A 24,648-nucleotide genomic window follows, 5' to 3' on the forward strand; every position below is an offset into this window, starting at 1 on the left:
TGCATGTGCACTGGCCTTCTCAGTAATCAGATGCCGGCTTCTTGGGTGGGATTAGGCCCTACCCCCCCCCCCCCCACCGTTACGGCATAAATCCCCTGACGGCCTCTGTAGTGCATGGAGTGCCGGAAATTCATTCAACTAAGCTCACCCAAAAAATGGGCACTTAGTTTTTTTTTGGAAATTGTTTGAAAGGAAAAAAATGCTGATACGAAAAAGAAAATATTGTGGCTGCTGGAAGTCTGAAATAAAAAATCTTAGAAATATTCAACCGGTCAAGTAGCATTTGTGGAGAGAAACAAAGTTGATGATCATGAAGCTAGAGGTTTATCAGGCTTTAAGCAAATAAAGTGTGAGACAAAATAGCAATTCACTTGCACTTCAGAATGTCTTATTTGTTACTCATGACACACAACCCTTTAGATTGTGGCGACTAAACTCAGGTTGGGTGATTGTTTTCCTCCATTCAGTCTGCAAGCATTGCCCTGATCTTCTGGCTGTCCATCAATTTAATTCAGCGTCCCTCACTAATGTCTCTACCCTTGGTTTCCTACATTGATTAATGAAGCTTAACAGATGCTTGAGGAGCTGTATCTGATTTTTTGATTAGACAATTCTAGAGATGGCATTGAGTTGAACAATTTCAGATCTATCTATCTGTTCTCATTCCTGTGGATGGTAGCTGTCAGCTGCTGTTGCCATTTCCATCCTCCGGACTCATCCTGTTCTTTCTTTACGTGTCCCATTGCAACTTCTTTTGCCTTGCACTATTGTCCTGTTAGTCATTTCATCTTTCCTGCCTTCCCCCATCAGACACCTTCCCTTTTGCTTTTTTTCTCTCCCCCCCCGCCCCCCGCCACCCCTTCTCCCTTTTCGCTGCCTCCATGTTTGATTAAAACCGATGATATCTCTAACTGTTTCCAGTTCTGATGAAAGATTATTGATCTTTGCTTCTCCCCAGAATGCTGCCTGGCCTGAAGACGGCTAGTAGAAAGGGCATATACTGGTAATGTACAGCTTGGCAGGATTCTCGAGTCCAGGAGCATTCATTACTTGTGTAACCTGCCATCAGGCCTGCTCAAATCCAACAATAATGCACACGTGAGCAAAAAATGGCATCACTTCATAACTGTGCAGGGGACAGAAATGTCACCTTGTACATTGTCATTTATCCAAAGGAGAATGATGATGCCTTCATTCATCAGCACTTCATGCATTTGCATTATTTCAAAGCTGCCGGAAAATGGTCAATGGTTCACGGGTGAGACCAGAGTGACTATTTGCAATAATGACTGATGTGTCCAGTTAGAGGAATCCAACAACTCAGCAGAATGCAAACATACCAGCAGTGAGATTAACCTCACCGGCAAAATTTCTACGGTGCACACAACATTAAAACAGATGGCGAAATGTTACCAAAAAATGGCAGTGTTGCTTCCGGTGAGAAAACCAATGTATTTCTCTCTAGAGCTTAAGACACTGCCAAAAAAAACAAGGGAGTGTGTTTCATGCCACTATACACGGGGACAGGGCCTCAACAGATTGGCAAAACTTTGCTGCACAGAGATCAGGGGCCATCTTTAATGGGAGCCCCAATGAGAATCTGAGTAAAGTTCCCTTCAGTCCACCACGGAGGTCTCAGGAGCCCCTCTCCCCACCCCCGATCGGAGTTGCCACTTCTCTACCCCACCCTCCACCTCAATCATCTGCCCCTTCTCTCACTCCTCCGCGCTGCCCACACAGTCTGAGCCAGCACCCACCCCCACCACACACTACCCCTTCCCCCCCCCTTCTCACTCTTCCTTCTGGTCCTGGCCACCACCACATCGAAATAAATCCTCCACCCCCATGATAGGGGGCATTGCCAGGCCAATGCCTGATCATGTTCCTCTCTCCTGGGGGTTATGCTTATCTTTACAACCACAGGGAGACCCTCATGACCGCTTCTCCTCTAGGTGAACCTGTTGTAGGTGGCGCAAATGTAACATCATGCTGGTGCCCGCTGAATATCCGATTGGGTCAGCGGGGGGGATCGGGGGTGGTAGCCCCAGAGAGAGTACTCACTCATGTCATGCTAATGTATTAAAATGATCTTTTTGCAGTCCCACGGCGTGTTTCACGTCACTCCACTGGCGAGGAGTTGGTAAGATTGGAACTCGGAAACCTGCATGGCACGAATCGCGCTCTCCGGATTTTGAGCACCATTCCCACAGACGGAGAGTGCGGGCTCAAAATCGCTCCCACCTTCTGCTCATTTAAGTGGTAGGGATGGATGGTGCTTTACAATTCGGGCAGAGCATGCTGAGTATCTGCTACAGGCTCTGTAAATTTGGCCATTGACTAGAAGGCAGAGTGTGACAGGCCTGAGGACAGGCACTCTAGCCCCATAGTAAGATGATGGGATAAAATACAACCTGAATGGAGTTGGCGTACAGGCAGTGGGGTTAGAATGGAACTCTTGTGGGAAACTATTTTCACCAATGGATACCTATCATTGACCAATTTTTATTTGATATAAATACTGCATGTTACACCTCGAAGCAAATTGTGCTCATTTCCTGCACACATACAGTCTGCCCTCCTAGATTTCACAGCCTCCTCTCAATACTAGTTTCCATTCCAAACTTTAGCAAAGAAAAATCTGTATCAATGTGAAATTTAAAGGTCTCCATTATGTGCTATTTACATCTCTAATCTTGCATCCTCTCTTTCCATAATCCATGTACTCTTAAAGCAAAGACTGTGTTGAAGTGGTTCTTGAGTGACAAAATAATAGTAATCTGTCATTGTGAGTAATAGAATCATAGAATTTTACAGCACAGGAAGCCATTCGGCCCATTGTCTTTGCACTGGCTCCCGAAAGAGCTACCAAGCTAGTTCCATTCTCCAGCCCTATCTCGATGGCCCTCTAAATTCACCACAATCAAATATGCATCCTGCTCTCTTTTGAAACCTCCTGTGGAATCCATCTTCACCATTTTCCCTATTAGAACAATTGTGGCCTTGAACCCCTATGTGTACAGTCAAACAATATTCCTGTGAACTGGAGCCATATCTCTTAACCCTGGGAATTCAAATTGCATTATGTCTATACTGATGTCAGGGCGGCACAGTGGCACAGTGGTTAGCACTGCTGCCTCACAGTGTCAGGGACCCGAGTTCAATTCCAGCCTCTGGTCGCTGTCTGTGTGGAGTTTGCACTTTTTCCCCGTGTCTGCATAGGTTTCCTCCGGATGCTCTGGTTTCTTCCCACAGTCCAAAGATGTGTGGGTTAGGTTGATTGGCCATGATAAACTGCCCCTGATGTCAGGGGGATTAGCAGGGTAAATATGTGGGGTTACGGGAATAAGGGGCTGGGTGGGATTGTGGTCGGTGCAGACTCGATGGGCTGAATGGCCTTCTTCTGCGCTGTAGGGATTCTATGAAATTAGGTATTTGGCTGCCTGTGGAGGCTGTTGTGCTTTACATGCCTGAATCCTGGGTTGGAATGCTTAGCAAAGTGAAGAGAACACACTCCCCCTACCCCACCATTTTAATGATCCCATTGATGTTAGCGGCTGGGGTGAGGAGGGTTCCAAAATGTCCTTCCTTTTTTTACAACATCCATTTTAGGCTGTCAAGAATGCTCTCCTTTTCCCCGCAATGGTTGCTGTCTTAAGTCGAAATGTTTCTCACAGGCTAGCAAAGATATCAAAAGATGATGAGTTCGTGACTGTGTGGCCCATGAAAATGTCAGGAGTTGTCTGCTGTGCGAAGCCACTAAACAAACAGAATCCGATTATATGGTGTCACTCCATCTGCGTCAATGTGATATCTTTCCAAAAGGATTAAAAATGAAATGTCTTTAAAAAGAGCCTCAATGCACAGCTCAGTATTATGTGAAACCAATGATGCTATTCGAGGCCTGAGCTGGAAACTGGACAAAATCCAAACAGTAGCATGCAGCCTGGGTTTCAAGCAGGCTTCAGTCACAACACTGTGTTCATCAAAATGGGAGAGGTGCTTCTGTTGTCTGTGGACTGGGTCAGCAAGACTTCTGAGTGACTCGAAGATATGAATTCATTCCACAACCCTAGCAGTACAGAAAATAATATATTTACTTTGCCTGTTGGACATGGGCTGAAATCCTGCTGTTCGTCCACCAAAGTGTAGGTATATATGTTTCTGAGTAAGATTTTGAAGAAATTGAGGCTGGTTAACCTCTAATTCAAAAACATGTCTGTCTGTTATTAGCAAGAATTAGCAATAGAGTGCAAAATAATTGGAAGATTTATGAAGGAAAGTTACGAAAAGCAGTGTTTCAATATGTTCCTTCATTGCAAAGAGGCAGATAGAGTTTAAGTTTTTTAAAAATGTATTTATTAATATCACAAGTAGGCTCACATTAACACCGCAATGAAGTTACTGTGAAAATCCCCTAGTCGCCACACTTCAGTGCCTGTTCGGGTACACTGAGGGAGAATTAGCATGGCCAATGCACCTAATCAGCACGTCTTTTGGACTGTGGGAGGAAACCGGAGCACCCAGAGGAAACCCACGCAGACACAGGAGAACGTGCAGACTTCGCACAGTCACCCAAGATGGGAATCGAACCTGGGTCCCTGGCGCTGTGAGGCAGCAGTGCTAACAAATGAGAGAGTGCAAAATGTAGTGTTATGGTCATAGCTAGGGTGTAGAGAAAGATCAACTTAGTGTGAGGTAGGTCCATTCAAAAGTCTGATGACAGAGTCAATGGATGGGAGGCTGGTTTGCGTGATGGATTGGGCTACATTCATGACCTTTTGTAGTTTCTTGCGGTCTTGGGCAGTGCAGGAGCCATACCAAGCTGTGATACAACCAGAAAGAATGCTTTCTATGGTGCATCTGTAAAAGTTGGTGAGAGTCGTAGCTGACATGCCAAATTTCCCTAGTCTTCTGAGAAAGTCGAGGCATTGGTGGGCTTTCTCAACTATAGTGTCGGCATAGGGGACACCAGGAATGGACACCGGACAAAGATTGAATATTAATTTGGCAAAGGGAGTCAGATATGTTTTGTTGCTGCTGTAACCTAAAAAGAAAACAATGCAGCACAATGGGGAAAAGACAGGTGAATGGGACCAACTGGATAACTTTTTCTAAGAGCTAGCACAGGTACTTTGGGCCAAATGGTCTTATTTTGGGAGCTGTATGATTCTGACTCAGCATGGCCGATTATCTAAAGACAGCTTCACGTGGAACTTGATGATGGTCTAATAAACTTTGTAAAATAATCTGCTGCCCTAACTTAATGAGAGTTCCATAGCCTTTTAATAAAGGCAACACTGGACTAAAAGGTGCTGCTGTGTGTTTCTACTCCTAACTTCCTACACTGCAGGTTCTTCATCGTGGACAGGCGATCAAACTGAAGTGCTGAGTAGAGGACATACGCTTTCTCACTGGAGAATTAAAAATATATGTTGGTCTTCTCAGCACCTTCCCTCTGCAAGTCCCAATGTGTCACACTTTTAGTGATGTTTTAAGTCCATCTGCCTAGGTTCTGGACAAGTGGCTCTGATGTACTGTTCGAAATGGCTTTATGGGAAGTGCGCACATCAAGGAAAAATTGCTTTCAAATAAACAACGCAGTACAAAATCAAGCAAGGATATATCAATGCCAATGCTAGCTGTAAAAGTTGCGATCAATCTGCATTTCTGCTCAAATGCCATTCTATTTGCAAGAATATAACAACCAATAACGTCACTTAGATTCACTAAAATGATAACTGACTGATGGATATTAGCATTACATCCTCTGAATGTTATTTATTGCAAAGGTGCGATTCCAGCGATTATTCAAGGTGAATATTAACATTGTCAGTACAAAGAGCAGATTTAGTTGCAGCAATTTGCTTATTGATTTTTGATCATGAAATAACGTAATTACTGTGGGATGATGAGGTGATTTATTCACTAAGTGCTGTAACAACATGGAGCTTTGTTGTTCCTGCAAGTTAATAAAGAACATATTCCACAAATCTTGGTATTGGGTGACAATTACCGCACTGAAGTCACTCGCGTTCACATCAGTTCAGAAACCAGCGCAAAAAGAATCAAGACAACGTAGTCATTTGCTGATAAATAGCAGATTATAAATATTGGCTCTGTTCATGGCTAATAGTGACAAACAACTGCCCCAAGGTTTACAATTGTGATTAAGAATAGCTTGCAGCCAGACGATTATATTGTACGCTCAAGGTCATTTCTGCAAACGCGACGATACTAAAATAATGCTGTTGTTTTACTGTATTTTGGTTTAAGTAAATTCAATAGGAAATTACTGGAGTGACCAGTGAAGCAGACAGAATTACAGTGACCAGTGAAGCAGACAGAATGGCCAGAACTCTACCACCTCACCTGCCACGGAATCGGCGTGGGCGAGTGTCCGACAACGGCAATCTCCATTAACCCTAGGCGGGAATTTCCAGTCTCGCCCAAACAAGACCATAAAATCCCACCCAAAGTGTGATATCAGCAGGCTGTTTTTGTCCTACAAATACTGTAAGGAATAATCATTAAGACAACATATATTGGAAGGAATAATTATTAGGACAAGTAGGAGATAATAATTAACATAGAAGAGATAATCACTACTTAAGAAGTTCTCATATATATCACATATCTTATTAAGCATACACATGGATACTCGCATAAATGAACATAGAAGCTGAAAGTAATTTCTTAAATAAACGTGAGAAAGTCAGACAACGGGAAAAAAGACTTGGCATAGATTAGACAATAAACTTCAGATAAGAAGGCAGGATGTAACCACAGTGATATCATAGCACATTCATTAGTGAAAAAACAGAAAGAAGGCAGATAACGTAGGTCTAGTAAATCATGGTGGCTAACGAAAAGTGGCCTTGGGGTCTGCAACAAAAAAACCTTGACTGTAAGATAAGAATGAAGCTAAATGTGGATAAAAAGGACAGTCAGAGCACTGGTTTTTTGGATTTGCCTGGGAATCCCGGCTTTATTGAAATGTACTAGCTAATAAAGCCTTGCTGCCTGAAAGATCAAGACTCAGACTCTCTATTCTGATTGATGAATTCTTCTTGCCGTCCACGGGGAACCACGGCAATACTCATTCAGAAATAACAAACAATTTTTGCACTCTTGTTTTTACTCTAATGCTGAGCAAAGTTTATTGTGATTTCTACATAATCTACATAGTCAGCAGTCTTTACTGCTAATCAGATAAATATTATGTAGCTTTGTTATTTTGACATTGCACAAGACAATTTGATTTTGTTGCTGCTGTAACTTGATTGTATTTAATTTTTATGCTGTAGAGGGCTCTTGATACAATCCTTCCTGTGGTAAGAAAGATGCTTCTTCTATCCAGTCTGCAAGTTCCCCTCCAAATCGCGCACCATCCTGACTTGGAACTATACTGCTGTTCCTTCACTGTCACAGGGAAAACTCCAGAACCCCCTTCCTAACAGCACTATGGGTGTACCAATACCACATGGACTGTGGCAGTTCAAGAAGGCAGCTCATCGATATTTCCTCAAGGGCAGTTAGGGATGGGCAATAAATGCTGGCCTAGCCAATGACACCCATATCCCATGAAAGAATAAATTAAAAAATGATTTTCTACTAAATAAGCGTGATAAAGCAGCTTGGAAGCAATTCAGTAACTGGACAAATATTCCCTGTGAGTGGCCACCTTCTTTAACAGGATCTCCATTAAAGGGTGTATATTTAGAACATACGAGGACAGAGAGAAGAAAAGGCCATGGAAGCTATTGAAGCTCATCTCTTGCCTGCATTAACTCATTGTGACATCCAATTTATTTGGAATAACGCTAATGATTTTTCTATTAACTTGATTGATGGATTATTCTAAACGGTGATCAAATTTGTTCAGATATGTGCATTCAACATTTACTTTTCACTGATTTCCTCATCCATACTTTATGGATTATTTTGTGTACGCACATGGTACAGTGAAGTATGGTGCAAAGCGTAGGCACCAGATTAAAAAGAAACGTTTTGATCTAACATATTGATCAATTTTTATATTAATTTAGCTCATGTGCTGCCGACTGACAGACCATATCCAGTTTGAAGTTTCGATTCTCTTGTGGTAAATCATTTGCAGAGAGAAAGAACTAAAGTCAGCAGATTTTTCTATCATGCACTTTGATTTAACTCTGGCATATAGCAAGTCCAAACTGATGTACTCGCAATCTCCTCCATTGTATTCTATTAAATTTTACAAGCAAGCACCAACCCGGGCTGAAATCATGTTGTACAACAGGACTGTACACCAGTAGCACTTGCAGAACATAGACGAGAAGTGATTTCTGTTTAGCTACTGAGAAGTGAAATTGCTCAAATTTATATAGCAGAGTATTCTTTTTATGCCATATATTTGCAACTAAAATATGTTTGGCAACATCCAAAATCATTGTGATTTTTAATTTCATTCCCGAATCTAAAATGATGCTTTATAGAGTGAACATCAATTTTTTAAAAAACATACGTTTTGTTTCAAGTATTCTCCATTCTATCAGATTCTGAGGCTTGAATTTTGTTGTCAAAGGGATAGAACTGAAGATCACATATTATCTTGCTTCAGCAGGGCTTAAACTAATCAATATTGCAATACCCTGGTGTCGAGCACATGCATTTGCAAAACTTAGGAAACCAGACCAATTCGGAATTTTAAAGTGATTTCCTTTTTCAAGGTTATTGGGGTTATGGAATCAGAGACTTGGCTATTAAGAAGGGCATGGTGCACAAGTTGAGGGATGGATTGGGGTGCGGTTCTGAACTTTGTCCTTGACCAGTTCTCTGCCTGGTGGTCAGCTTGATTCACAGGCTTGGCTTCCAGTCAGATGCTGAGCACTTCAGGGCAGGGTGCAGGACTAGATAATCCAATCCAGGGCCTCAGAGTGGTGGTGCCTGAACTTCGATCCTTGGGGTATATCTGAGGAGGGAAGGCTAAGCTCAGTGGTGCAGTGGAGGGTTGCGAGGGGCTAAATAATTAGCCCCTATGTATCGTGAATCCTATTTGCCAGCATTTCCTCACCAATGTTTCTGTATAACATGTCCTTAGCTTTCACTGTATAGTTTCATCATTGTACTAATAAAGTGGTTTTTCCTGCATTGATAGGAATTGGTTCAGAGTCACGCGTGCTGAGGAAGATGACAGATATGCTGGAAATAATAGTGAAGCGGATGGAGCCACTGGCAAAACTGGAAAATGTGAGCGACTTCAGAAAGTTGGAGGAACTCAGCTCTGCTTTAAATCAGTAAGTTCTAACATAAAGTGAATGATATTGACAGCTTGCATATTTTGATATGACTTCTGGCTCGCTGCTACACACTAACTCACATTCTTAAAACATGCACAACAGCATGCTGTGCAAAGAGGCAGAAATATGGGCTTATGAAGAAAAATTGCAATTTTTATGAACCAGCCCTTTAACAATGCCCAAACAAATCTGTACAGTTTCCAAATTAATTGTAACTTATCAATGTTTGTTGCCATTAGGGTAAAACAAGCAATTTCACAGAAATTGAATATTTAGCTTTTGGGTATTTTATAAACATATACAAGAAATAATGATCTTGTTTTTATTAAAATTGGATTCCTCTGCAATAAACATTCCCGTCAGAAAATGTTGATGCTTTATAGTTGATTGCATTTCGCTACTACAACATGCCCTTACCCAACAGGCTCTCGGACTGACAGGTAATGAAGAGCAAAGGTCGTGTATATTTCTCATCTTTATAGTCTCTTTGTCATCTATCGAGCTTTTCCAAGTAAATTTAATATTGCATTTAACGTAATCTTGGTTTAATTGTTGAAATGTTTGTCTCTGAGTTGGAAAATGATGTGTCTACCCTGTTACAATAGTGTACACAGTGATGTCTTGGTGAGGAGACCTTGAGATCTGTATATTTAAATGTGAACCCTTTACTGCTAGTCTTTTAACTATTTACAGATCCAAGGTATGGTCGTGCGTGGTGCTGTTCCATGCTGCTTACTTACAAAGTGTTACTCCAGACTGTTATCTTGGAGTCTGTTACCATGTGACTCTATGCTGCATACCATGAGCAGGGCTATGCTCCAATCCCAATTTAACCCTTGATCTGCTGAGCATTTTTACATTACAATGCATACAGTCACACAACAAAGTACACCCCATCCTTTTGAACACAATCTGAATTTACACTCCAGTGCAATACTGAATGAGTGCTGCATTGGCTGCCTCATTGTCCTTCAGATAAGATTTTAAATTGAGTTTCTGGCCGTTTATGTGGACATTCAAGACCCCAGGGCAATATTTATAGTGGAGCAGAGAGTTTTTCTAATGTCCTGGATAACAATCATCACTCAACAAGAACTACTATGAAATCAAATTCATTGTTGGCTGTTGGATTTTCTGTGCAATTTATAACCACTTTTGGCATCAAAGTAGGGATGACACTTGAAGGTAATTTTGTGCAGCAATTTAATATCTTCTTGAATATAAATGTTTTGAGCTACCTGGATGGTTTGTGTGTGCATGTATGGCTTGGATCAAGGCTGCATTTAGGATGTTCATTTGAATTTGCCATTAAGCAACCTTACTGATTTTTATGTAATGCGTACTAGGCAGTGAGTGTGTTTGTAATGCACTGTGGGAGGAAACAAAACTGCAGATAATGCTGCTTTTCCATGGAAAGAGTGGGATGATTGACACCTTCATTTCAGCCTTTAACTTTATTTCCTTGAACTGCATCTCCTTGCTGGTACTTGCTCATCCTGAAGCAGGACTTTCAAAACATTGATATTCTGTTTAACCCAGAGCTGAGTTTCAAATTCCACACCCTGTCCAACTTCTGATTTACACCACCTGCACGATACCATCGTAGGCCATTTATACCTCGCCATCCCTGCTTATAACATCTTAATCTATGTCATTCATAATGTTCTCCTGTGCTCTTCCTGTTGACCTCTATTCTGCCATAAACTCTAACTCAGCTCAAGCACTTGTCTCCTGTCCTGCATTATGTAAGCTTGTCCATCCCCCTTGTTGACATTGGCCTACATTTGCCTCCATTTCCTAATGCATTAAATCTGAGCTCCTGGTCCTTATATTGAAATCTCTACATGGCCTCACCGACAAAACCTTCACTAACATTGCCTCCTTTCATGCATCTTTTGGTCATCGAACACTGGCCCGTACATTCTTCCCAAACCTCTCTGCACCATTGGAATTCTAAATTCCTCCGGGTCTTTCTCCACCTCCATCCTTTGGACTAAGCTTCCAATAACGTCTCTAATTCGACCACCCATGACTTTCTGCATGTCTGAATTGTTCTTATATTTCAGTTAAAATGCCTTGAGGGAGTGTGCTGTGTTAAAAGGTGCTGTTTAAATGTAAAGGCAAAATACTGCGAATGCTGGAATCGGAAAGAAAAACAGAAAATGCTGGAAAATCTCAGCAGGTCTGACAGCATCTGTGGAGAGAGAATAGAGCCTATGGACGGGATTTTATGGCCTCGCTCAAGCGAGACCGGAAATTTCCGCCCGAGGTCAATGGAGATTTTCATTGTCGGACCCTCGCCTGCTCCAATTCCATGGCGGGCAAGGTAGCAGTTCCGGCCAATGTTTCAAATCTGGATGACCTGACTCGAAATGTTGGCCGTACTCTCTCTCCGCAGATGCTGTCAGACCTGCTGCGATTTTCCAGCATTTTCTGTTTCTGGTTAAATGTAAGTTATTGACCAATGAATACCAGAAAACATTTCTACATCAAAGTTTTCTTTTACTAAGAGCTATTTATGACATGATGTAATTATTATGAAGCCTTGGAGAGACGTAAAATGAGAGGAGACCTAATAGAGGTATATAAAATGTTGAGAGGCATAGATGGACTCTGAGGCTTTTTCCCAGGGTGGAAATGGCTGCTACGAGAGGACACAGGTTTAAGGTGCTGGGGTGTAGGTACAGGGGAAATGTTAGGGGGACGTTTTTCACACAGAGGGTGGTGGGCGAGTGGAATCGGCTGCCGTCAGTGGTGGTGGAGGCAAACTCAATAGGGTCTTTTAAGAGACTCCTGGATGAGTACATGGGACTTAATAGGATGGAGGGTTATAGGTAGGCCTAAAAGGTAGGGATATGTTCGGCACAACTTGTGGGGCCGAAGGGCCTGTTTTGTGCTGTAGTTTTCTATGTTCTATGTTCACTCACTTTTTTTGTCAATCCATGATGTCATTAGAACTCTTTAATTGAATCACTGCATAGTGACTCATTTCCAGAGATATATCGTCATCCCAATCTATGAATTGTTTAATTGTGCTACCTTAGAAGGCTTATTATGTTCATTGTAACTGATACAGAGTATACTGTGTGCATTTGTATTGCAACTGCACACATTACTTTTTTATGTTTCAGAGATTCATTTTAATAACTTCCATGCAGGTTAGAACCGACAGAACAGACATTACGGTTTGCCAAATAAAGCAATGTCATTTACATAAAGTTTAAAGTGGCCATTTCCATTGATTGTGAGGGGCTCCTTCTATTAATCGTTCCCAAGGTTTCCACTTGGCCATTTTATACGCCAGAGAAAACTCATTCTCAGCCTATGAAATGACTTCCTCTATCTGCCCATGGTTGATTTTTTACGTTCTAGTTTTTAAACATCATGCTCCTGTTGTGAAGTTGGGTAAAGTGATTGTAGACTGGGAGGTAGGAAGTTAGAATTTGGTGTTTGTAAAGCTGTTAAATGCTAGGTGGGGAAAGCATTGCATGGTCCCATTAAAAGGTGGTGTGCTTTTTCTGTGCTTAAAATGCAAGTACATAGAGAGCTCAAACTGAAACATTTGTATCGAAAGGCCAAGCAGCAGTTTTACCAAAACAACAGGCTTTTGAATTTAGCCAATCAATTTGAATCAGGCACTTAGATACCAAAAACCTATTACATAGAACATAGAACAGTACAGCACAGAACAGGCCCTTCGGCCCACGATGTTGTGCTGAGCTTTATCTGAAACCAAGATCAAGCTATCCCACTCCCTATCATCCTGGTGTGCTCCATGTGCCTATCCAATAACCGCTTAAATGTTTCTAAAGTGTCTGACTCCACTATCACTGCAGGCAGTCCATTCCACACCCCAACCACTCTCTGCGTAAAGAACCTACCTCTGATATCCGTCCTGTATCTCCCACCACGAACCCTATAGTTATGCCCCCTTGTAATAGCTCCATCCACCCGAGGAAATAGTCTTTGAACGTTCACTCTATCTATCCCCTTCATCATTTTATACACCTCTATTAAGTCTCCCCTCAGCCTCCTCCGCTCCAGAGAGAACAGCCCTAGCTCCCTCAACCTTTCCTCATATGACCTACCCTCCAAACCAGGCAGCATCCTGGTAAATCTCCTCTGCACTCTTTCCAGCGCTTCCACATCCTTCTTATAGTGAGGTGACCAGAACTGCACACAAGGTCCTGTACAGTTGCAGCATAACCCCACGGCTCTTAAACTCCAACCCCCTGTTAATAAAAGCTAACACACTATAGGCCTTCTTCACAGCTCTATCCACTTGACTGGCAACCTTTAGAGATCTGTGGATATGGACCCCAAGATCTCTCTGTTCCTCCACAGTCTTCAGAACCCTACCTTTGACCCTGTAATCCACATTTAAATTTGTCCTACCAAAATGAATCACCTCACATTTATCAGGGTTAAACTCCATTTGCCATTTTTCAGCCCAGCTTTGCATCCTATCTATGTCTCTTTGCAGCCTACAACAGCCCTCCACCTCATCCACTACTCCACCAATCTTGGTGTCATCAGCAAATTTACTGATCCACCCTTCAGCCCCCTCCTCTAAGTCATTAATAAAAATCACAAAGAGCAGAGGACCAAGCACTGATCCCTGCGGCACACCGCTAGCAACCTGCCTCCAATCCGAAAATTTTCCATCGACCACCACCCTCTGTCTTCGGTCAGACAGCCAGTTACCTATCCAATCGGCCAACTTTCCCTCTATCCCACACCTCCTCACTTTCATCATAAGCCGACCATGGGGGACCTTATCAAACGCCTTACTAAAATCCATGTATATGACATCAACTGCCCTACCTTCATCAACACACTTAGTTACCTCCTCAAAAAATTCTATCAAATTTGTGAGGCACGACTTGCCCTTCACGAATCCGTGCTGACTATCTCGGATTAATCCGCATCTTTCTAAATGGTCATAAATCCCATCCCTAAGGACCCTTTCCATCAATTTACCAACCTCCGAAGTAAGACTAACCGGTCTATAATTACCAGGGTCATTTCTATTCCCTTTCTTAAACAGAGGAACAACATTCGCCATTCTCCAGTCCTCTGGCACCATCCCCGTGGACAGCGAGGACCCAAAGATCAACGCCAAAGGCTCTGCAATCTCATCCCTTGCCTCCCACAGAATCCTAGGATACATTTCATCAGGCCCAGGGGACTTATCGACCTTCAGTTTATTCAAAACTGCCAAGACATCCTCCCTCCGAACATCTATTTCCTCCAGCCTATTAGCCTGTAACACCTTCTCTTCCTCAAAAACATGGCCCCTCTCCTTGGTGAACACTGAAGAAAAGTATTCATTCATCACCTCGCCTATCTCTACTGACTCCATACACAAGTTCCCACTACAGTCCTTGACCGGCCCTAACCTCACCCTGGTCATTCTTTTATTCCTCACATAAGAGTAAAAAGCCTTGGGGTTTTCCTTGATCCGACCCGCCAAGGACTTCTCATGTCCCCTCCTAGCTCTCCTAAGCCCCTTTTTCAGCTCATTCCTTGCTAACTTGTAACCCTCAATCGAGCCATCTGAACCTTGTTTCCTCATCCCTACATAAGCTTCCCTCTTCCTTTTCACAAGACATTCCACCTCTTTTGTGAACCATGGTTCCCTCACTCGGCCATTTCCTCCCTGCCTGACAGGAACATACCTATCAAGGACATCCAGTATTTGTTCCTTGAAAAAGTTCCACTTTTCATTCGTTCCTTTCTCTGACAGTTTCTGTTCCCAACTTATGCCCCCTAATTCTTGCCTAATCGCATCATAATTACCCCTCCCCCAATTGTAAACCTTGCCCTGCCGTACGGCCCTATCCCTCTCCATTGCAATTACAAAAGACACCGAATTGTGGTCACTATCTCCAAATTGCTCTCCCACAACCAAATCTAACACTTGGCCCGGTTCATTTCCCAGTACCAAATCCAATGTGGCCTCACCTCTAGTCGGCCCATCCACATATTGTGTCAGGAAACCCTCCCGCACACACTGCACAAAAACTGCCCCATCCAAACTATTTGACCTACAAAGGTTCCAATCAATATTTGGAAAGTTAAAGTCCCCCATGACAACTACCCTGTGACCCCAACACATATCCATAATCTGCTTAGCAATTTCTTCCTCCACATCTCTATTACTATTTGGGGGCCTATAGTAAACTCCTAGCAACGTGACCGCTCCTTTCCTATTTCTAACTTCAGCCCATATTACCTCAGTGTGCAGATCCCCCACGAAGTGCCTTTCCACAGCCGTTAAACTATTTAAATCTGATGGTTTTGACAATCTAGGACCAATCTTATTGTGGGAAATATTGATATGTCATCATGGGTATAAAAGAAGGGAACATGGGGACAAAAAGACGAGAGCATCTGCCAAAGCTAACAGCTCTCGGCTCTAGAGAGAGAGAGAATTGTTGGCTCTCATAGCTTCATCTATGTCTAGAGAAAGCACCATCTAGATTGCAAAGGTACCAAAGACAAAAGAAGTTCCAGACAGAAGAATCAACAGAGAAGGCCTAGAATATTCCAGAAGACACCAAACCTAGTTGTAATTTCGAGAATGACTAAATTCTACCTTATTAATGAGTGGGGATTGTATTTATTTGAACAACATACCATTAGAATCTTGTTTTATTTGGGAATAGTTAATAGTTGGAAGGGACTTATTCGGGAATAGTTCATCATTTAGATCATTTGTTCACTGTTAAATAAATTGTTACGCGTTGATTTTAGAGTGAGGGTCAGGGATTTATTTTGTATTTAACCACTAGAAGTTGCTGAAGAGCAGGTTACACCACTTCACACACTTTTACTGATTATAAAGCAAGGTACTCCTCTTTAGGTGTTTCAGTGTTAGTTCTCAGAGGCGCGATCAATCTCCGCTTTATAACACTCCAATTTTACCAAGTGAAACCGTTCATTGATGGTCTGCTCAGTATACTTTCTATAGGCTGCATCCTGAGGGATGGATTGCAGGACAGTAAGAATTCTGGAGTACAAAACTTTCAACATCTCATGAGGATTCTGGGCCATAGCAAAGCCCAGCAACTCAGGCGTTTTCTTCCGGATTCTAGCCATTGCCACCACGGTGCACTGTGGGATCACATTGAGCCCATGAATACAGAAAATAATGTATTTTGCGTTAAGAATAATGGCGAGGCTATCAATGATGGCTATTATACACTAAATCATATCACAACTTTCAGTGTCAATACAGGCAAAGTAAATCTGGAAAACTGTTGTCTGATTTGCCCTGCTCCTGAAGCTCCATGGACACCAGTATCTCACCAATAGCCTGGGCATTGAAAGAAAATACAAGGGTATCAATTTGGGGCACTTTGTCATGAGATGCTTATGAAACATGCCAGAAAATGTTAAGGCCATTCTATTTAAGTGTAAGTGAATTTCTAAAAGTATGAGAAGTCACTGTTACTGCCAAACAACCTCTTTTACGCTGACTATTTACATTTGCAATTGTGGGGACTCATTCCTTCAAATTATAAATTTGTTGAAAATTCTTTCTAAAATTAAAATTTTAAACTTTTTTTATTTCTGTTTTTCTTTTTTTTGTGTCACGCTTATGGCCATCTTCCTTCATCTTTAATTTTCTGTACATGATTTTATGTTAAATTAAATATATTCACTTACAGTTCCTGCTTTAGACTCCACAGCACGGTAGGAGAGTCTCAGGATGGAGGTTTGATCCTATCAGAAGTTTACATGCGGACTCTCCTGGATTCTTCTAGGTCTTGTAGCCATTTAATACATTTAATGTGGTGGTACACCAACCTCTTCCCAAGAGGCCAAATAGTTGGCAGGCTTCACAACCCCTGGGGTGGGGATGGCCTCTCCGACTGTAGAAACTGCCACCATCTTCCAAAAATATAACAGCAGATGTAGGCCATTTGGCCTGTCGAACTTGTTCTGCCTTTCAAATAGGGGAGGCGATGGCCTAGAGGTATTGTTGCTAGACTATTAATCTGGAATCTCAGCTAATATTTTGGGGACCTGGGTTTGAATCCCACCATGGCAGCTGGTGGAATTTGAATTCAATAAAAGAAAACCTGAAATTAGGAATCTACTGATAACCATGAAACCATTGTCAATTGTCGGAAAAACCCATCTGATTCACTAATGTCCTTTAGGAAGGAAATCTGCCATCATTACCTGGTCTGGCCTACATGTGACTCCAGAGCCACAACAATGTGGTTGACTCTCAACTGCCTTCTGAAATAGCCTAGCAAGCCATTCAGTTTCAAGGGCAACTAGGGGATGGGCAATAAATGCTGGCCAGCCAGCGATGCCCATGTCCCACAAATGAATTTAAAAAAGATTATGGCTGAGTAGCTAATGCTACTCCATTTTTCCCCATTGACCGTATATCATTTGTGCAGAAACCCATTGAATTCTGTTCAGTGATTGACCTTGCACAGCCCCTTGGGGTAGAGAATTCCAAAGATTCACCACCCTGTGAATCAAGAAATTCCTCCTCATCTTAGTGTTAAAAGACCTACCCCCTATTCTGCGACTGTGGCAGGTTTTCCAGTGGTGCAGGCAGAGAACCATTGGCCGCTGTTGGGATCTTCCTGTCCTGCTAAATCTACAGGCTTTTGCAGGGATCGCCTGCTCCACCACCGTGCAACCTGCCACAGGGACTCGAGCAGGAAGATCTTGTTGGGAGAGGCTGGAAAAAACTGCTCTATGTCCTCTGATTTTAGAATTAACAGCTGGGGGAAGCGTCTTAAAGAATAAAGAAGAACAAAGAACAACACAGCACAGGAACACGCCCTTCAGCCCACCAGGCCTGCACTGATACACATTTTCTATCCCTCTGTTCACCTCCCATTCATGTGTCTATCAAGATTCACCTTGAACGTTGCTAACCACCGTGCCACCTCCTCCACTGTCAGTGTGTTCCAGGTACCTACCACCCACTGTGAAAAACTTGCCCCTGACATAATAGCTGTCTAGAATGGTATTAACATTGCCTGGATATTGCATCACCTCCCCTAAACTTACCGCCTCTCACCTTAAACCTGTGCCGCCTTATAGTCAATCCTTCCACCATGGGGAAAAGCTTTGACTCTTCACCCTATCTATGCCTCTCATAATTTTGTAGACCTCTATCAGTTCGGCCTACAGCCTCAGCTATCCACATCTATCCTGTAAGATGCGATCATCTCATATTCTCATGGCCCTAATTGACCTAATGGATTGCCCGCCTCTGGGGAGTGAGCTGCTGTACTTAATTCCAGCGAGCTGCTGGGAATTTCCCCAGAAGCTGGAAACACAGTTTCCCCTGATTCTTGCATCACCTCCACGTAACCAGGACAATTCCATGCCGCTTGTCTCAATGAGGAGTCTTCAGTCTCATTGGTTGAGCAAACGTGCATGTTTGCAAATGCCACAGACCCATTGTAATGAGTGTCGCAGTCTAGTAAATGCCAGTGACATTAAGTTGCCATTCAGAGGTTTCGGGGTAGGTCTTAGTGTAAATGGATGGCAAGTGTTGCTTGTTCATTGCTGATGCAATATCCAGAAAATGTTAATACCATTTCAGCCAGCTATTATGTCAGTGACTACAAGTGACAGCCTGACTTATGTAGATAAACCAGTTCTTAGCAACAGAGTGAAGGACTGGCTTATAAATACATAGTCCTGGCTTTCACTTTTCACAAACCAAATGGGACATGAAAAATTCTTATCACCTGTATTTACCCTGTTTTGTCCCATTATTTATTACTGAACCAAATGTTTGTTTTGCTAAAATGCACAAGAAAAAAAATCAAATTCTAGAATCCTAAAATCAAAATGGAAAATTCTGCAAACTTTTAGCAGGTGGGAGATGTTTTGTTAGACTGTTGAGATATTATTTTAGACATTAGGGTGGCACGGCAGCACAGTGGTTAGCACTGCTGCCTCACAGCGCCATGGACATGGGTTTGTTTCCCGGCTTGGGTCACTGTTTGTGCGGAGTCTGCACATTCCCCCATGTCTGCGTGGGTTTCCTCCGGGTGCTCCGATTTCCTCCCACAGTCTGAAAGACATGTTGGTTACGTGCATTGGCCATGTTAAATTATCCCTCAACGTATCCGACGAAGCACCGGAGTATGGCGACTAGAGGATTTTCACAGTAACTTAATTGCAGTGTTAATGTAAGCCTACCTGTGACACTAATAAATAAATTTAAACAGAGGAGAAAATGCTGTAAAATTTCAGCAGGTCTGACAGCATCTGTAAGGAAGAAAAGAGCTGACGTTTCGAGTCCAGATGACCCTTTGTCAAATTGCTGACAAAGCTTTGACAAAGGGTCATCTGGACTCGAAACATCAGTTCTTTTCTCTCCTTACAAATGCTGTCAGATCTGCTGAGATTTTCCAACATTTTCTCTTTTGGTTTCAGATTCCAGCATCCACAGTAATTTGCTTTTAATAAACTTAAACATTTGGGCAACAATTCATAATGTGAATACTTGTTTCTGGTATGTTAACTATCACAATGTACTTTGTTTCTTATTCCTCAAAACATACCCAGTAACACAGCAAATTGCCTTGCAGTTCTAATGTTATCGCACTCCATCATGCTGTGTCCATTGTACTAATCAAAACTACTTATAATCATTGAACTCATATCAGTGCTTCCTAAGACATAAGAATATTTTACTTTCCATGAAGAGTTACGCTCCCAATTTAGCTTTTGTTATGCTTCTTCACTAAACTTGTTTTCAGTCCATATGACTCAAAATATTTATGGTTGTTTCTCGTCCGGTCGATATAAACTGCAATACATCGGAACAAGGAATGTGGCCATAAGGTCACTGTTAAAGAGTTTACCTTGCTAATTTCTCTGAATAATCAGAGTTGGCATGTCACACTAAAAATCTTTCAGCAATTTCTTTATTTTGACAAACACGTGAATAGGACGGGAATAGAGGGATATGGTCCCCGGAAGGGTAGGGGGTTTTAGTTCATTTGGGCAGCATGGTTGGTGCAGACTTGGAGGGCCGAAGAACCTGTCCCTGTGCTGTAATTTTCTTTGTTCTTTGTTCAATGGAGTTCACGTAGTATATGTTTCATCCTTCAGAGGTTTGTTTTTGTACAAGGTCAGAAGTCTGTGTGCATTTCCTATAACAGAATTATGCAGACTGAAATCCAAACTTCTTGTCAAGGTTGCACTCGAGTAAGCTCAAGCCTTCCAAAAGTTTTATATTTTCTTAAATTTTGAGTTAAAAAACACTGTCCTCCCACACAATAGAATTCTTTGTGTATTTTGACAAGATGACCTTCTTGTCAAAGTGCATCGATTTGTACTTTTCAGTCAGAAACCATTAGCCTGAATCTTTGGGTGGGATGGCAGGGGCTTGGCTCTGACTGCCACCCACTCCCACACCCCACCCCACCCACACCCCTGTTATTTTCCACTCTAGTGGGATCTTAAGTGGCAGCAGGTGGGCCTTCTGCCCTCAGCTGGACAGAGGTCCTGCCTTGGAGAGCTGCTGGCCATTCAGATTTGCTGACACCTCTCCCACCATCCAGGCACAGTGCTGCAGTGGCTGGAAGAGGCACTGCAAGTAAGTGTTGGGGCATGGAGGCCAGGTACAAGGCAGGAATCTCAGGGAGGTGAGGGGACGGGCCTCTTCATAAAGGGTGGGTGGGGTGCGATTGGGGTATCAGTGGGTAGGCTACAGGGAGAGGGAGGTTTGCAGGTGTCCAGTCCTTGAGGAGAGGGTGCCCCCAGTTCGAAGTGCCACAGTGGCACAGTGGTTAGCACATTCTCCCAATGTCCGAGTGGGTTTCCTTCGGGTGCTCCGGTTTCCACCCAAACTCCAAAGATATGCAGGTTAGATTGAATGGCCATGCTAAATTTCTCCTTAGTGTCCCAAGATGTGTAGGTTAGGAGAATCAGTGGAGTAAATGTGTGGGGTTACAGGGATAGGGCCTGAGTAAGGTGCTCTGTCAGAGAGTCAGTGCAGACTCAATGGGCCAAATGGCCTCCTTTGGCACTTTCAGGAATCTATGATTCTGATGCAGCTCCCCATCCCCCCACTCTCCACCTTCTTGCCCGAGATCTAATATTTAAAATCTTCTTATTTCCCACTCTGATCTATCTGACACCCACCAGCCTGAAAGCAAGTGAGCTTCATAGTTTCAACTGTTTCCTTTCTAGGTCTTTGAGGTTGAGTAGCATGAGAGGACCACAAATCATTAACGGGATCCAGGAAGTACAACTCCTAACCTTCAGCAGTGAGATTCATTCATATTTACTGCACAAGTCCAGTAATTTCTTGGTATTCACCTCAAAGGCCTCAAACAGAAACAGGTCATTAATTGTTGTTGGAGCCTCTTTACATTAAAGCATTTTTTCTTCCTTTCTGATTCCTTTTACTTTCTCTCTTTAATCAGAGATTTTTTAAATCTCTGTCATTCCTTATGGAATGATAGAGATTCCTAATTCCTTCTCTACTGTTTCCTCTGAGAACGTTTGCAAATATATTGGAAATTCTCAACTGACCAGTTGGTGATGGAAGGGAGATTCATGGAGAGCCATCATTTTTGAGAGGCGAACAAGGAATCATGTGTAAATTGTCCAGCAATTTGTGCTGATTTTCAAATTACAATGCATCTCATCCATGATACAAACTGATGGGATTTATTATGCACCAATAATGGCTGGTGCTGCTATATTTTCAGTGATTTCTGTGCAATCATTTCAAATTTTAACCTCTATTTTCGTTACTCATACATTTTCTGATTGATAAGTGTAAATGGATGCACTTTGATGAGAAGGCTGCCTTGTCATAATGCATAAAGAATTCCAATCTGAGGCATGACAGTGCAGTGAACTGGAACGTTTCTACTTCATAACTGAGTGACAGACTAACAGAGATAGGCCATGTATCCCTCAGGAAATGTCTGCAATAATGCCAGCTGTCCCTCATAGGTACACTGTCAACCCTCAGCCTTAGAGACAGTGTTCCATACTGTACTTGAAACAATTTAGATTTTCCATATTCTGGGCACCAGGCATGTCATACCTAGATTTCCTTATCAGGTAGTAAATTTAGGGACTTTTATGTTGGCAATGTGCGTGCAGTCATTGATTCTAGCTATTTCATTGCTAGAACTCTGTCAAAATGCGTTAGTCTTCTGAATATTTCTAGTTATTTTTTTTATTTGTTCATGGGATGGGAGCGTTGCTGGCTAGGTCAGCATTTATTGTCCATCCCTTAATTTCCCTGGAGAAGATGGTGGCGAGCTGCCTTCTTGAACCGCTGCAGTCCATGTGCTGTAAGATTACCTTTGGAGCGGTGAGGAAGGAACTTCCAGGATTTTGACCCGATGACTCTGATAAATGACAATATTGTTCCAAGTCAGGCAGGGTGATGTGTGGCTTGGATGGAAACTTGCAGGTGGTGATATTCCCAAGTATCTGTTGCTGCTCTGGGTGGTAGAGGGCTTGGGGTTGAATGGTGCAGCTGAAGGAGCCATCGTGATATGCTGCATTGAATCTTGTAGATTGTAGAAACTGATGTCAATGTGCATCGGTGGTGGAGGGAGTTGATGTTTAGTTTGGTGGATGGAGTTCCAATCAAGTGGGCTGCTTTGTCCTGGATGGTGTCGAGCTTCCTGAGTGTTGTTGGAGCTGCACTCATTCAGACAAGTGGAGAGCAATCATCGGACAGTGTAGAGTCAGAAAGAATGTTCCCAATGGTGGGAGAGTCCAGAACTAGGGGTCATAGTTTGAAGATAAGGGGTAAACCTTTTTGAACTGAGGTGAGGAGAAATTTCTTCACCCAGAGGATGGTGAATGTGTGGAATTCACTACCACAGAAAGTAATTGAGGCCAAAACATTGTCTGGTTTCAAGAAGAAATTAGATATAGCTCTGGATGATCTTGCAGCATATGGACTGCAGCGGTACAAGAAAGCAGCTCGCCACCATCTTCTCAAGGGAAATTACGGTCTGGGCAATAAATGGATCAAGGGATATGGGTGGAAGGGGGGAATCAGGATATTTAATTTGATGATCAGCCATGATCAAAATGAATGATAGCAAGCTCGAAGGGCTGAATGGCCTACTCCTGCTTCTAGTTTCTTTGTTTCTATGTAATGCCATTGAATGTCATGGTGGCCCACGGTGGGCTATCTGGACAACTATTATTGTATGTACTCGCCTGACTGTTGATTGACATCTCCGTCAAGTGAAAGCAGCACCTCCATCCACTTCCTGCCTCCTTCCCTTTTATCCCAGATTGAGTCACGTAACCCCTGCTGGGTCTGCCTCCGCCTTCTCACTAATTCTGGGATGGGCAGGCCCAACTCCTGTTATCCCAGCCCCGGAATGAATATTGAAACATTTAGGCAGCTTTTAAGAAGAGGTAACAGAGAGGTTTGATGAGGGCAATGCCATTGATGTGGTGTACATGGACTTCCAAAAAACATTTGATATAGTGCCGCACAACAGACTTGTGAGCAAAGTTATAGCTCATGGAATAAAAGCAACATGGATACAGAATTGGCTGAGGAAGCAGAGAGCAATGGTTAATGGATATTTCTCGGGCTGGAGGAAGGTTTATTGTGGAGTTCTCCGGGGGTCAGTATTGGAACCTTTGCTGTTTCCGATCCAGGCTTTGGTGTACAGGGAACAATTTCAAAATTTACAGATGGTACAAAACTTGGAAGCATTGTAATCCGTGAGGAGGACAATGTAGAAAGGACATAGGCAAGTTGATAGAATGGGCAGAAATGTGATAGATTAAGTTCTATGCGGAAGAATGTGAGGTGATACATTTTAGTAGGAAGAACAGGGAGAGACAGTATACAATAAAGGGTAAAACAGTAAAGGCGGTGCAGGAGCAGAGGGACATTGGTGTATATATGCATAAGTCATTAAAGGTGGCAGGACAGGTTGAGACCTTGGCTTTATTAACAGGGGCCTCAAGTACAAGAGTAAGAAGGTTAAGTTAAGTTTGTATAAGACACTAGTTGGCCCTCATACTGCACACAGTGCTAGGCACCGTATTTTAGGAAGGATGTGAAGGCATTGGAGAGAGTGTGGAAGAGTTTGACAAGAATGATTCCAGGGTGAGAAACTTCAGTTATGAAGAAAAATTGGAGAAGTTGGGCCTGTTCTCCTTGGAGAAAAGAAAGCCAAGAGGAGATTTGAAAGAAGTATTTAAAATCATGAGGGACCTGGACAGGCTAGATAGAGAGAAACTGTTCCCAATTTTCAGAAAGATCAAGAACCAGAGAGCACAGGTTTGAGGTAATTGGTAAAAGAAGCAAAAATGATATGAGAAAAAACTTTTTCACACAGCGAGTGGTTCGGGTCTGGACTACACTGCCTGAGAG

The 24,648-nt window shown here is 42.7% G+C and overlaps 1 protein-coding gene across 1 annotated transcript in view; it reads left to right on the forward strand.

The window, feature by feature from the left end:
• mgat5b (alpha-1,6-mannosylglycoprotein 6-beta-N-acetylglucosaminyltransferase B) overlaps window positions 1-24,648 on the forward strand; it is a 911,118-nt gene that overhangs the window by 132,986 nt on the left and 753,484 nt on the right. The window contains 1 exon segment of the mRNA XM_078225993.1: window positions 9,146-9,242. Coding sequence (XP_078082119.1) covers window positions 9,146-9,242 — 97 coding nt within the window.

Source organism: Mustelus asterias, chromosome 12 (genome assembly GCF_964213995.1).
Source record: "Mustelus asterias chromosome 12, sMusAst1.hap1.1, whole genome shotgun sequence".
NCBI classification, from domain to species: Eukaryota; Metazoa; Chordata; class Chondrichthyes; order Carcharhiniformes; family Triakidae; genus Mustelus; species Mustelus asterias.